Genomic DNA, 14,412 nt, shown 5'->3' on the forward strand with positions numbered 1-14,412 from the left:
CTCTGCCATGGCATTGTGTTGTTGTGCCCAAAATGTTGCCCAGCTCCTGCCTTAAACTGCAACTGCCCCCACCCCACCCTTGGCACATTTCTCCCTTCGACAAGAGGGCAAAGACCACCCCTAGATACTCCACCTGCAAAGCTAAACCAATTATTTATTATCAATCATGTTTGTGCAGGATGTCCCATTTAAGCTTGTTTATAATGGGTCTCTGCCCAAGGGCAGCTGACAGACTCAACAAAGTGCAGGGCGCAAAGTGGAGGTTGCACACTCCGGGAGGGCGGAACCAACTCGCACGACAAGCTCAGCTTGTGTTCCTTGCTGTTCTGGGGGGGGGGAGAGAGGATCCCTCCCTCCCTCCATCCCTCCAAACTTCCTCACACTGACAAATCCTGCGCATTTGACCCCGATTTGCTCCGATCTTGCTTACTTATGCCCCAAATAGCTCTCGAAAAGATACCACAGACACAACACCGCCAGCTTGAGAGCAACCGTGCGGAACACAACATGGAAAATATCAGCAGCAAGGACACGAAAGTAAAAAGAAAAGACAGAAAAAAAACATCGAGGAAGCCGCTGTGACCTACCTGTTTCGTTGCTGGGATTCTGATAGGGACGTTTGAAAAGATCATGTTGGGTCAGGTTAACAGTCCCTGTCCCCGTCCTCTCTACCACCTTCTCCCCACCCCCTCCCCCTCTCCCTCTCCCCTAGAACAGCAATAGTTCTGGGACTGGATGAAAATGCCCTCAACAGTAAAAGGCACCTTGACTAAAATCAGAACTGTGAATATTCTTGTATTTTTTTTCGGGGGAGGGGGCGAGAGGGGATGAGGGATCTCTGCTGAAGTTGTCCAGCTGATGTGCCTTCCCCAGCTCTGATACCCAACCCAAGTGAAACACAGGGGGAGGAAAAGCCCCTGAAGCTCCTCCTGCCCTTCAGATTTGCCACATTACACTTGCAGTTTCCCTTCAATTTCCTTGCAGTTTCAGGCTCTGCCCATCGCGGCTCAACCACTCCTAACACAGCGAGGGGAGGATCACCGCCAGGCATGTGACATCTCCAACAACGTGTCATGAGAAGCGGTTCCTGTCACATCCCTCGCCTGGGTTTTTTTTAACACTGAAGAGAACCATGAAGTGTAATGGGGTGGCTCCATCTCTTATTGAACAGCCGACTGTGTAGAAATATATTTTCAATCTTCCTGTAGCAACCCCCCCTCCCCTCCCCCATCGCGAAAACTGTAATCAATTGTCCCTGCTATGCATGCCAGAAATTCTTTGGGATTAAATCAGTGCAAGCAGACAGTCTGCCAAAGAAGCACACACCCGTGCAGGCTGCAAGTTTGCCGCGCTGACTAGGTGACTTTTCAACAGCAGCGGCAAAGCCCCCAGTTCCTCAGCAAGGAATTCCTGCTGGAGAGAGGGGTGGCTTCATCCTGAGGCCAGCTTCAATACTCCAGCCTCTCCGACAACCCCCCCCCCCCCCTCCAAAACACATACACATACCCATAGACACCTCTACAGACAGTTCCCCCCCACCGATACCCCCACACCCAACCCCCCACATAGAATCCCCCTCACACACATACAGACCCACCCACACACACAGGTGCAGCGGGTTATATAAAGACCCTGTCTGTCTCACCAAACGACAGGTCTGAACTCAGGCTCATTCCACCCTGTTTGCCCCCGCTCACTCACAGCTATAATTCATCTATTTATGAATTATTATATTGGGGGGGGGGGGGGCTATATCTGCAGCACCCACTGAAAATGCAGTCAGATCAGGATTTTTTTTTGCAACGAAAACTGAAGCTAATTGTAACCAGAACCTTTTTCTTTAAAAAAAATCGACATTGGAAATAAGATCTTGCAGCGGTCTTGTTCGTTTTTGGAAGTAAAGTCTCGAATATTTCACCGAGCAGATAGTTTTATCGATATATCTTGCTGGCATCCAGTCATTACTAATCAAACAGTAAGGGGACAATTAGATTGTAATGAAGGAGTCAGATGCTCGTTAATAGGTTTGTACCATAAGATGCATTTCAGCGAGTGGAAATATCACTGCTTTGCAGAGCTTGTGATCAGAGCCCCCTCCTCTTAGTGTCTTGATATTGATTTTGCTGCAGTTTCCCTAACTTCTTCCTAGTTTTGAAAAACGAGGTGACAACTACACACAGCTTTAACTCCACAACGCCAGGGAGTTGCCAGGAGCTTTCCCCCCTTTAAATAATACCCTAACCCTACCTCCCCCCCAAAAAAAACCCACCAGACCAACTTGTCAGAGCCAGTTACCATCAAACACAACGTTGAAACTGTTTTTTTTTTTAACTGTTTACTGTAAAAGCGCACACGAGCTGTGTGTTGAGCGCTACTCTAAACACTGCACACAAATCAATTTGCCAACTGCTCCTTAATATATCTACTGAATATTTTCCAGCAACAGTTACCAACAATAATTTAAATCCAAGGACCCTCAACACTGTCACCTTTTCCCCCCTCCCTTACACAATTGGAATGCTAAAACAAACATTTCAGAAATGTAGGGGAAGGGACTATTGAAAAAAAACACGCGCCGTTTGAAATGCTAATCTTAAGTTTCAGGATCAACATTTATAAGAGGCAATGTAAACAGCACATTTCTACCGTTCAGGGGGTGGCATTAAGTATAGCTCCCTCGTGAAAGGGCAACTCACAAACTGGTTCCAATGCCCAGTCATCAGCATACAACACCAGGATTTTTTTGGACAGAAGTTTTATTTCAGTAAGGAAACACCTGTACTTGTTCCTGATAGACTAAGATGGGAGAGAGAGAATGGAAAGAGGCTCCTGTGGAGTAAAAACGCCAGCACAGACTAGTTGGGCAGAATGGCCTGGTTCTGTGCTGTATATTCTATGTATAATGGTCTTCCATTAAACGGGGCATTTGTCCCCATTTCTCCCTGCCCTCGTGTGAAATTGATGCCCCTCCTACCAGCATTCATCCAGCTGTTACGCAATAAAACCTCCCCAAAACTTAAAAGATGTCTCAGTAGATGTGACGTGCAAAGTTAAATACACTCGGATATTCATTTCGTCTCTGCGCAAATATTTTACTTACAACGGGGGAGGAGAAAGGCTTTCAACTTTTAAAACATCTATTCAGGAGTAAAGTGAGAGTGTAGAAATCTAGGATTATTCCCTGCAGTTTCATTCATTTCATTTTTAACTCCTTCCCTTGGGAAAAAAATCCAAGTTACTTTTGTTGGACTTGTTCTGGGTTTATTAAGGGTTATGGGTATTAATAATTGACTACAGTGCGCACTTTTAACCTGTGTGTGTGTGTGTGTGTGTTTTTGCCTTTCAAAAAAATAGGAGACTGAAGTGTTTCAAAGTGAAATGGCGAAAGTTAGCAGTTCTGTGAGGGACACTGGCGCTGAATGACTGCAACATCTAAACAAACATAGCTTGAATCTGTTAACCAGTGGCACCTTCACACCCTGTGCATTAAGTGTTAAAAGGTCTGACGTGAAGAGCAAACTCATAGTCCAACCGAGGGATTTTCAGGAGGGGGGAGGTGGGGAATGGGAGGGCAGTGGACCTTGGGAACTTCACCTTTACAAAGGTAAATGTTCAACGAGTGTTATCTTTGCCGAGCGATAGATGGGATCTGGGGGGGGGGGGGGGGGGTGAGGGGCACTTTTCACAGTGAGAGGCCACCCACAAGTCGGCGAAGTATTAAACCGATCAAATCAAGTCCGTTCCAGGGATGAAACTCGTCGGAAAATCAAACAGGAGAAATTTCCGTTAGAGATATCTATGTCAACATTTGAGTCACACAATATATTTTAGGCAGTTAAGTATTATTGAACTTTTTTGTCGCTCAGGGGAGGGACGGGGGGTGGGGGGTCTAACTTCATTCGCTCCTTGCACAGTCTGTCTCTCCAGGTATTTGAATGGTCCGGAGTCTGTCCTCTAGGACAGAACCAATAATACTCAAGTCTGTTTTTATTCACATGCTGCTGCGATTTCATAAAGGGAAGGGAATCTGATATTAAATAAGGCAAACATTAGCGATCAAACACGGTTCTCCAATGTAGATACCACATGCAAGTATTTTTTTAACTGCTATCCCGACACTAAAGTCCCACTTTCCACATTGGATTGTCAGTGTCCAGGTTTCTCCCAGAATAGATCACATGCCCTAAAGGTAAAGGTATAGCAACAGTTGAAATAGTGAGGTAGTCAGTCATTGGCAATCAATGATTGCCCCTTCTCTGCCCCATGAAGAACCTCCTCTCCCCAATAATTGAAAGAGAGAGACAAGAGTGCGATTTTAACCAATTACCCGAGTGGGAAATTCACGCAGAATGTTACAAATGTAACAAAAGCTCATCAGATTCCCAGTGATGGGTCGTGGGGTAAATTAGAACACAAAAGCAGGGATCTGACAGAATAAAAACGGCCATGTTCAAGAAAAAAGCTACTCTTAACTTTGATCTTTAAATGATCTTATCAAAACTGAACAGAGCCCTCCCTTCCATCCGAACGCGAGAAAGGAATGCGTTTGTGCAACAGAACACTTTCGATATGACTGGAGGAGATGATTCAATTCAGTTTCTTCTCCACCCCCCCCCCCGCCGCTCCGGTTTGTTACTTCGATGCTCTGTACGTTTAATGTGTGCAATTTCCTTCAGGCTAACTCCTCTTAACAATCCCCCTTGCACACCGGGGCTCATTGTGGGCCCCACCAGATATGTAAACCACAACAAGTACTTCTGATTCCCCCACAACCCCTCCCCCCCCCCCCAAAAAAAATGACACAGCACGGTGCCAATCGTCCCAGCAACAAGGCTCCCACCACCAGCACCCCACCTCCTTTAGTCTTTATTTAAACAATCACTTTGGATGCTAATATTAAATCACAGCCTGGACAGTGAAGGGGAAACCGCTGCCTATTCGCCAACTCGGCTAGACTTAGAGAAACTTTCTCCAAGTTGGAAACAAATATCCCCTCGAAAAAAAAAAGTCAATTTTCCTTTACAATTTGCAGTTACGCTGCAAAAAAAAAAAAATACGATCAAAAACTCTTTGGAAAGTACTCAGAAAATGATCAAAACCCTTGAAGCCCGAGATCTCTCACACACACAAACTGCACCCCTTCCCTCGGAGTCCCGGAGCAGATTCAAGAACTGGCAAGTTTTTTTTTTTACCTTCTTTGATGAACGGTTAGAATAGGGGAAAGGAGTAAATCCTGCCCGTGGCACCGAGAGCAGCATTTTCTTTTTATGTCAAACCTGAACCAGCAGGAGGCTGACGTCAGGACGGGAAGTTGGAATAGACTGAGCTGGGACTGAGCACAGTGTTATCACAACTAGGTCCTAGCGCTAGTTGTTTATCCTCCTTTTCTCATCCCTTTTCCACTAGGCCAGTCTAATCTAGAACTTGGGGTGCCTTTAGATCTTCCCCCAATAAAAAGATGTGCTCATCTGACAGATGAGCCAGCACTGTGGGCGTGCCTTTAGTGGTTCAAGAAGGCAGCTCACCACCACCTTCTCAAGGGCAATTAGGGATGGGCAATAAATGCTGGTCTTGCCTGGCCAGTGATGCCAACATCTCCCGAACAAATCAAAAACAACTCAACTTCAAGCCCTTAGCTGTCGACCATGGCACGGTGGCAGCAGCCACACCCCCGAGTCGGAAAGCAAGACTTGCATTTCTATAGCCCCTGTCACAACCCCATGATGTCACCCAGTGCTTTTCAGCCAATGAAGTACTTTTGTTGGGTCACCCCATGTTGTAATCTAGGAACACATCATGGGAAGAAGGTGGTGAGTTCACGTCCACTCCAGAGACTTGAACATCAAATCTAGGTTGAGGGCTCCAGTGCAGGGCTGAGGGAGTGCAGCACTGTCAGAGGCACCACCTTTCAGATCAATCATTAAATCAAGGCCCCGTTTACCCTTTCAGGAGGGTGTGTAATGGTGCTCTGTGGCCACATAACATGCTGAAACACTGGGGAATTGATAGGAATGGAAACATAGGCAATAAACTATAGCTCAGTAACTCACCGTCCAGTCAAACATGGGGAGAAGCCCAGAGGAACACAGATGATTGTTTGGTATGGGTTTTTCCCCCCAGTTAATTTCTTTTTGCAAATTGTATCACATACATGGTGTCTACATGTTCTCAGGACATGGCTTCAATGTAAATGCTAATATGTGACTCATGCATGCACAGGACAGGCCCGAACCAGCAAGGAGTACAACTGGACCCCTCTTGATTCTTGGCATGTTGGATGAATTCCAGTTTGGAAAGCAATTCTCAGAACACATTACTGCCTCAAATCCAATCTTAGCAAAGCTCCTCCTTCGATAGAAATGTGACATTTTATTTCTCGCACAACCATCCTTGCAGCATCTCAAATCACAAATGAAGAGTCCGCTGTCGTTCCCTTCAATTTTTTTTTAAATGATTTCCTGAGGAACAGGCCAATTTAGAAATAAGATACTGGATCAAAGGTATTACTGAAAGTATAACAAGTATTTTCAAAAACTACATTGTGAGGTGCAGGGTTGTAACTCTGCCAAGGGCTTCTGATGACTTTAATAATGAGAATGAACCCAAGTGGTCAGAACTTCTGATTATATAAATATGAAGTATGATTTCAGAGTTATACCCATCTTGCACGGAGTTGAAAGGCAATTTCTCCAGGACATTCTGATTTATTGTCTCAGGTTATGATTTGTTGTGTCAATAGTGAAACAGCGAATGAGGATTTGAGATAAGAAGATTGAATGTAGGAAAAGCCTGACATTGTGCAGAGTACTGAGTGTGCAAGATCGTATACTGCATGGTCTATGTACTGACTGTGCTATTCACAGGACATACCGACTGTGTTATCCACAGTACTGTATATATCAACTGTGTTATCCACAGCGGTGTATATACCGACTGTGTTATCCCCAGCACTGTATATATCGACTGTGTTATCCACAGCAGTGTATATATCGACTGTGTTATCCACAGCACTGTATATATCGACTGTGTTATCCCCAGCACTGTATATACCGACTGTGTTATCCCCAGCACTGTATATACCGACTGTGTTATCCACAGTACTGTATATATCAACTGTGTTATCCACAGCAGTGTATATATCGACTGTGTTATCCACAGCACTGTATATATCGACTGTGTTATCCCCAGCACTGTATATACCGACTGTGTTATCCCCAGCACTGTATATACCGACTGTGTTATCCCCAGCACTGTATATACCAACTGTGTTATCCACAGCGGTGTATATATCGACTGTGTTATCCACAGCACTGTATATATCGACTGTGTTATCCACAGCGGTGTATATACCGACTGTGTTATCCACAGTACTGTATATACCGACTGTGTTATCCCCAGCACTGTATATATCGACTGTGTTATCCACAGCGGTGTATATATCGACTGTGTTATCCACAGCACTGTATATACCGACTGTGTTATCCACAGTACTGGATATACCGACTGTGTTATCCCCAGCACTGTATATACCAACTGTGTTATCCACAGCGGTGTATATATCGACTGTGTTATCCACAGCACTGTATATACCGACTGTGTTATCCACAGTACTGTATATACCGACTGTGTTATCCCCAGCACTGTATATATCGACTGTGTTATCCACAGCGGTGTATATATCGACTGTGTTATCCCCAGCACTGTATATATCGACTGTGTTATCCACAGCGGTGTATATATCGACTGTGTTATCCACAGCACTGTATATATCGACTGTGTTATCCACAGCACTGTATATATCGACTGTGTTATCCACAGCACTGTATATATCGACTGTGTTATCCACAGCGGTGTATATATCGACTGTGTTATCCACAGCACTGTATATATCGACTGTGTTATCCACAGCACTGTATATATCGACTGTGTTATCCCCAGCACTGTATATACCGACTGTGTTATCCCCAGCACTGTATATATCGACTGTGTTATCCACAGCGGTGTATATATCGACTGTGTTATCCACAGCACTGTATATATCGACTGTGTTATCCCCAGCACTGTATATATCGACTGTGTTATCCACAGCGGTGTATATATCGACTGTGTTATCCACAGCACTGTATATATCGACTGTGTTATCCCCAGCACTGTATATACCGACTGTGTTATCCCCAGCGGTGTATATATCGACTGTGTTATCCACAGCACTGTATATATCGACTGTGTTATCCCCAGCACTGTATATATCGACTGTGTTATCCACAGCACTGTATATATCGACTGTGTTATCCACAGCGGTGTATATATCGACTGTGTTATCCACAGCACTGTATATATCGACTGTGTTATCCACAGCGGTGTATATATCGACTGTGTTATCCACAGCACTGTATATATCGACTGTGTTATCCACAGCGGTGTATATACCGACTGTGTTATCCCCAGCACTGTATATACCAACTGTGTTATCCCCAGCACTGTATATACCGACTGTGTTATCCGCAGCGGTGTATATACCGACTGTGTTATCCCCAGCACTGTATATACCGACTGTGTTATCCCCAGCACTGTATATATCGACTGTGTTATCCGCAGCGGTGTATATACCGACTGTGTTATCCCCAGCACTGTATATACCGACTGTGTTATCCCCAGCACTGTATATATCGACTGTGTTATCCACAGCGGTGTATATACCGACTGTGTTATCCCCAGCACTGTATATATCGACTGTGTTATCCCCAGTACTGTATATACCGACTGTGTTATCCCCAGCACTGTATATATCGACTGTGTTATCCGCAGCGGTGTATATACCGACTGTGTTATCCCCAGCACTGTATATACCGACTGTGTTATCCCCAGCACTGTATATATCGACTGTGTTATCCACAGCGGTGTATATACCGACTGTGTTATCCCCAGCACTGTATATATCGACTGTGTTATCCACAGCGGTGTATATACCGACTGTGTTATCCCCAGCACTGTATATACCGACTGTGTTATCCCCAGCACTGTATATATCGACTGTGTTATCCGCAGCGATGTGTATAGCGACTGTGTTATCCACAGCACTGTATATATCGACTGTGTTATCTGTGGTACTGTCTATACTGACTGTTATCCACAGTACTGTATATACAGACTGGGTTATCCATTCTACTGTACATATCGACTGTGTTATCTATATTACTGGAGATACCAACTGTTATCCACAGTACTGTATATACTGACTGTGTTATCCACAGTACTGTATATACTGACTATATTATCCACAGTACTGTATATACCGACTGTGTTATCTATTGTACTGTATATAACAACTGTTATCCGCAGTATTGTATATACCGACTGTGTTATCCACAGCACTGTACATACCAACTGTGTTATCTATGGTACTGTCTACACTAACTGTTATCCACAGTACTGTATATACAGACTGGGTTATCCATTCTACTGTACATATCGACTGTGTTATCTATATTACTGGAGATGCCAACTGTTATCCACAGTACTGTATATACTGACTGTGTTATCCACAGTACTGTATATACCGACTTTGTTATCTATAGTTTAGTGATACAGCACTGAAACAGGCCCTTCGGCCCACTGAGCCTGTGCTGACCAACAACCGCCCATTTATACTAATCCTACATTAATCTCATATTCCCTACCACATCCCCACCATTCTCCTACCACCTACCTATACTAGGGGCAATTTATAATGGCCAATTTACCTCTCAACCTGCAAGTCTTTGGCTGTGGGAGGAAACCGGAGCACCCGGCGGAAACCCATGCAGTCACAGGGAGAACTTGCAAACTCCGCACAGGCAGTACCCAGAACTGAACCCGGATCGCTGGATCTGTGAGGCTGTGGTGCTAACTACTGCGCCACTGTGCCGCCCTGTACTGTTCTCCACAGTACTGTATATACCAACTATATTATCCACAGTACAGTATATAGTGACTGTGTTATCTATAGTACTGGATATACCGACTGTGTTATCCACAGTACTGTATATACTGACTGTGTTATCCACAGTACTGTGTATAACGACTATGTTATCCACAGTACTATATATACCGACTGTGTTATCTGCAGTACTGCCTATACTGACTGTGTTGTCCGCAGTACTGTATATACCGACTGTGTTATGCACAGCACTGTATATACCGACTGTTATCCACAGTACTGTATATACCGACTGTGTTATCTGCAGTACTATATATACTGACTATTATCCACAGTATTGTATATACCGACTCTGTTATCTATAGTACTGGAGATACTGACTGTGTTATCCACAGTACTATATATACTAACTGTGCTATCCACAGTACTGTATATACCGACCGTGTTATCCACAGTACTTTATATACCGACCGTGTTATCCACAGTACTGTATATACCGACTGTGTTATCTGCAGTACTGTATATACTGACTATTATCCACAGTACTGTATATACCGACTCTGTTATCTATAGTACTGGAGATACTGACTGTGTTATCCACAGTACTGTATATACGAACTGTGTTATCTATAGCACTCTGTATACTGATGGTGTTATATTATATACAATGATGTTAATCCTTCACTGTAGATGCCACTGTTACATGCAATGTCTTCGAATTTGGCTTGGACAAACCTATGAGAAAGACCAAGAGTCACAGTGCAGGACACCAAACAGGATGAGAAATGTTGGTTGGAAGAGGAGATAAATCAAAAAGTAGAGGCCAGCAGATTCCAAGTTTGGGTATAAGAAGCCTGAAAAATGCAAGATAAAGGGACGATTGAGATACACGAGGAGCTCTGCTGTTTTGAGATGCTGGGAAAGAATGAGTCAGAAAAGAAGGCTGGGTGATGACTCTTGATTTCAACATGGTGAGTGTTTAGAGAGGAGGAAGAACAAGAGAGGAAAGTTTAGAGGAACAATGACCTTCCAAGTAGTGTTAAAATAGGAGAAATATATGAACCATTGTAATAGAAAGAGAAAGGCTGAAGGTTTGATATGGTAGGAAGGTCCCCCATTCCACCTCCTTCCATCAAATCCACAACATATGAGAAAAAAATAATAATGGTACTACGGAATGATTTAAAGGCAGTAATACCTCAGTGAGATAACTAACTCTTAACAACGCCTGGGTGATCTGTTACTTTTGTTGGATCTTCAACTATCACTACTGAGATTTAATGCGTACGGTCCTCTCTTACATTTTGACAGCTGATACTTGATGTGATTTTTGACAATGTTTTCTTTCCCCCTCAAACTGAATGAATTTGTGCTCATCATCTTGAAAGATGATATTTTCCCACTTATCAACTTTGCACTCATTTCTGCATCAAGAACTGTTCAGGTCATGTGCACCACTCAGTGCATAAGTGGGAATGCACATGAGTGCAACTTCGTGTCAACACTCTTGTCTCTGGCTAGGTGGTACTGTATTGATCAGCCTTTATCTCCTCCTCTGCAGCACAATACTCAAACTTTTTCTCCTGCCCAACTACGTGGGCCAGGGCATGGATCTTTGCCTCACATCATTCGACACATGCATTGATTACAATGAGCAGTAATAGATTCAATGATCTTCGGATCGACCATATCCAAATATCATTTTATCTCATCCTATGACTATCATTTTTTGTGGGTCCAATGTCAAACTATTCTGATGCTAACAGAATATAATGAAATATCAGGGGAAGCTAGATAAGTGCATGAGGGAGGAAGGAATATATTGATAGAGAGTGAGATGAAGTCAGGTGGGTGAAGGCTCATGTGGAGCATGGACTTGTTGGGTTGAATGGCTGTAAATTCTGTGCAAAAATAGTTTTCATTCAAGGCTGCGTTGCTCCAATAATCAACTTCTGCCAGAAGAGGCTGCCAATGATTATGCAAACATTCTCGTGGCAAAAATAAAGTACTGGAATGGCACTGTACAACACTGTGAGGCAGTCCGTAACCAAGTGAAGATAAATAAATCAATACAAAGAATTCCCTTCTCAACTGACAATCAAACCTGATTCCCTTCATCTCTCAGACAAGCAGTCAGACGGTAAGCGGAGCATTTCATCTCGGAGGCTGGCGGAGGAGAAAGACTCGGCAGGAGGTCCTCACCTGTTGAAGTGTACTTCCTGTCAAATCACACGAAGCGATTGTGATGACAGCCAATGAGAAATGGACAGGTCCGATCAAGCAGCTCTCCCCAGCTGAAACAAGAGAGGCAACAGTGGATGCAAAAGATGGGCTAAATCATCTACCACATTTCAGAGGAAAGGCTACAGAATTGGTGTTGCACCACGTCTCCAATGACACGACTTTCTTTAACTGGCTCAGTTGAGGGTAGAATGAGTAACATTGCAAAAACAATCTGCCAATGAAAGATAATACCATTCATCATTTTTTTTTGATAATCAGCTTTAAAAAATTTAATTGGTTCAAAAAAATGACAGAGGGAAGACGAGGAGAATTTATTTTACACTGAGAGTTGTTAGGATCTGGAATGCACTGCCAGAAAGGGCAGTGGATGCAGATTCAATAACTTTCAAAAAGGAATTGGAAATGTACTTAAAGAGGAAAAAAAATTGCAAGGCTGTGGGGAAAGAGTAGGGGAGTGGGACTACTTGAATAGCTCTTTCAGAAAGCCAGCACAGGCACGATGGGCTGAATGGCCTCCTTCTGTGCTGTATGATTCTTTGAATTTCCATTTATTATACCCATAATGCTTCACAATCAAATGTTGGCTCCTCCGATAGTGCAGCGCTCCTCCAGTACTGCACTGAAGTGTCAACCTTGAATGGCAGCTTAGGTGCTCAAGTCTCTGGAGTGAAAGGCAAGATTGCTACCCACTAAACCAAGCTGACAAAGGATCAATCCCACTATTGTCTGAGGTGGACAGGCTGAGCAGAAGCCAAATTCCTGGCCATTTGACAGGGTACCTAGAAGGAAGTAAAAGACAGAAAGCTCAGTTCTGCCCCTCTCACTCCAGCTGAGAGAACCTCACAGACTAGAGGTGTGAAAGAGCAGGTTTATCCCAAAAACACAATAGTTTTCCTTTTCTTCTAATAATGTTTACAAAAAAATCCAAAATCCTCTCTCTTTTTCCTCTTTTGAGGTTTTGATTTTTGCCAGGGTTCCTCAGGTGCCATCTGCCCTCTGGTACCTTAACCAGCTGCCAACTCTTCATGTCTGAGCCCACGGGAGTGGCACTGCAGCTATTTCTCTACCACGCCTCCTAGCAGAGGCGAATAACCCAGTGGCAGGTGAGCTGACAGGGGCAGAACCACACCACCAAGGCCCCGTCCATTATCGTCACAACGGCCCTGGGTCAAGGGCACTGGCATGAAGCAGAAACGAGTCCCACCCTGGCCAAAGCTGTGTTGCCGGAGGGGTTGATTGTGAAGATCTACTACTCACTGCCCGCACTGAAGAACAGGCAATTGGACAAGGTACCAGTGGATTGGCGGTGCTAGGAAAGGAGTTAAAGTTAGAGCACAAACCTTTTTTGCCTTTTAAATATTTCAGCTGCCGATTTGCTCTGTGTAGCATATGTAATTAAATCATAATGCCACCCTTCCTTCCTCTATAAACAGTGAGTACTCAGAAAATCTTCCCTGTCAACGTACAGAAAGTCTTTATCCTTCTGTCCAAAAAAAAAGGTCGTGGACACATATCATAGGAACATAGGAACACAAAAAGTCGATTCAGCCCTTCAAGCCTGTTCCAGCATACAATTAAATCATGGCTGCTCTGTATCTTAACTTTATCTACCCACTTTGGTTCTGTGTGCCTTAATAACGTTGCCTAACAAAATATCAATCTGAGTTTTGAAATTTTCAATTGACACACCCCCCCCCCCCCCCCCACCTCAACAGCTGTTTGGAGGAGAGTTTTCCAGATTCCCGCTCCCCTTTGTGTGAAGAAGTGCTTCCTAACATTACCCCTGAGCGGCTGAGCTCTAATTTGAAGGTTATACCCCCTTGTTCTGGGCTCCCCCATCAGAGGAAATAGTTTCTCTCTACCTACCCTATCAACTCAATTGGATCACCCTGTCATCTTCTATACTCGAAGGAACACAAGCCTAGTCTATGCATCCTGTCCTCATAATTTAACCCTTTTAGACCCAGTATCATTCTGGTGAATCTGTGCAGTTCCTCCTCCAAGACCAATATATCCTTCCCGAGGTGCAATGCCCAGAACACACATCCAATGTAAAACTGACCAATGAGCAAAGCAGTACTCCAATGGATAGATATTTCTGATTCCAGAGAATGTAGTGTTTCCGATTCCAGTGTTTTCAGCACCATGCCCATGCAATAAACATGGTTTTAGGAAAGGGAAATCATGTTGGACAAATTTATTGGAGTTTTTTGAGGATGGAACTAGCAGGGTAGGTAAAGGGGAACCAG

The 14,412-nt window shown here is 44.0% G+C and overlaps 1 protein-coding gene across 5 annotated transcripts in view; it reads right to left on the reverse strand.

The window, feature by feature from the left end:
• The window catches only part of LOC137358534 (RNA-binding motif, single-stranded-interacting protein 2-like), a 247,677-nt gene extending 242,396 nt beyond the window's left edge, over window positions 1-5,281 (reverse strand). For 3 of the 5 annotated variants that reach the window (XR_010971222.1, XM_068024459.1, XM_068024458.1), the window contains exon 1: window positions 5,193-5,281. Coding sequence is in view for 4 of the 5 variants with exons in the window: in XM_068024459.1 (XP_067880560.1) it covers window positions 5,193-5,258 (66 nt within the window). In the remaining variant the exon portion in view is untranslated. Of the gene's footprint in view, window positions 1-587; window positions 994-5,192 lie in introns of those variants that run through there. The other 2 variants (XM_068024461.1, XM_068024460.1) reach the window with 1 other exon arrangement.
• Between the last annotated feature and the right edge of the window lie 9,131 nt (window positions 5,282-14,412).

This window comes from Heterodontus francisci, chromosome X (genome assembly GCF_036365525.1).
Source record: "Heterodontus francisci isolate sHetFra1 chromosome X, sHetFra1.hap1, whole genome shotgun sequence".
NCBI lineage: Eukaryota > Metazoa > Chordata > Chondrichthyes > Heterodontiformes > Heterodontidae > Heterodontus > Heterodontus francisci.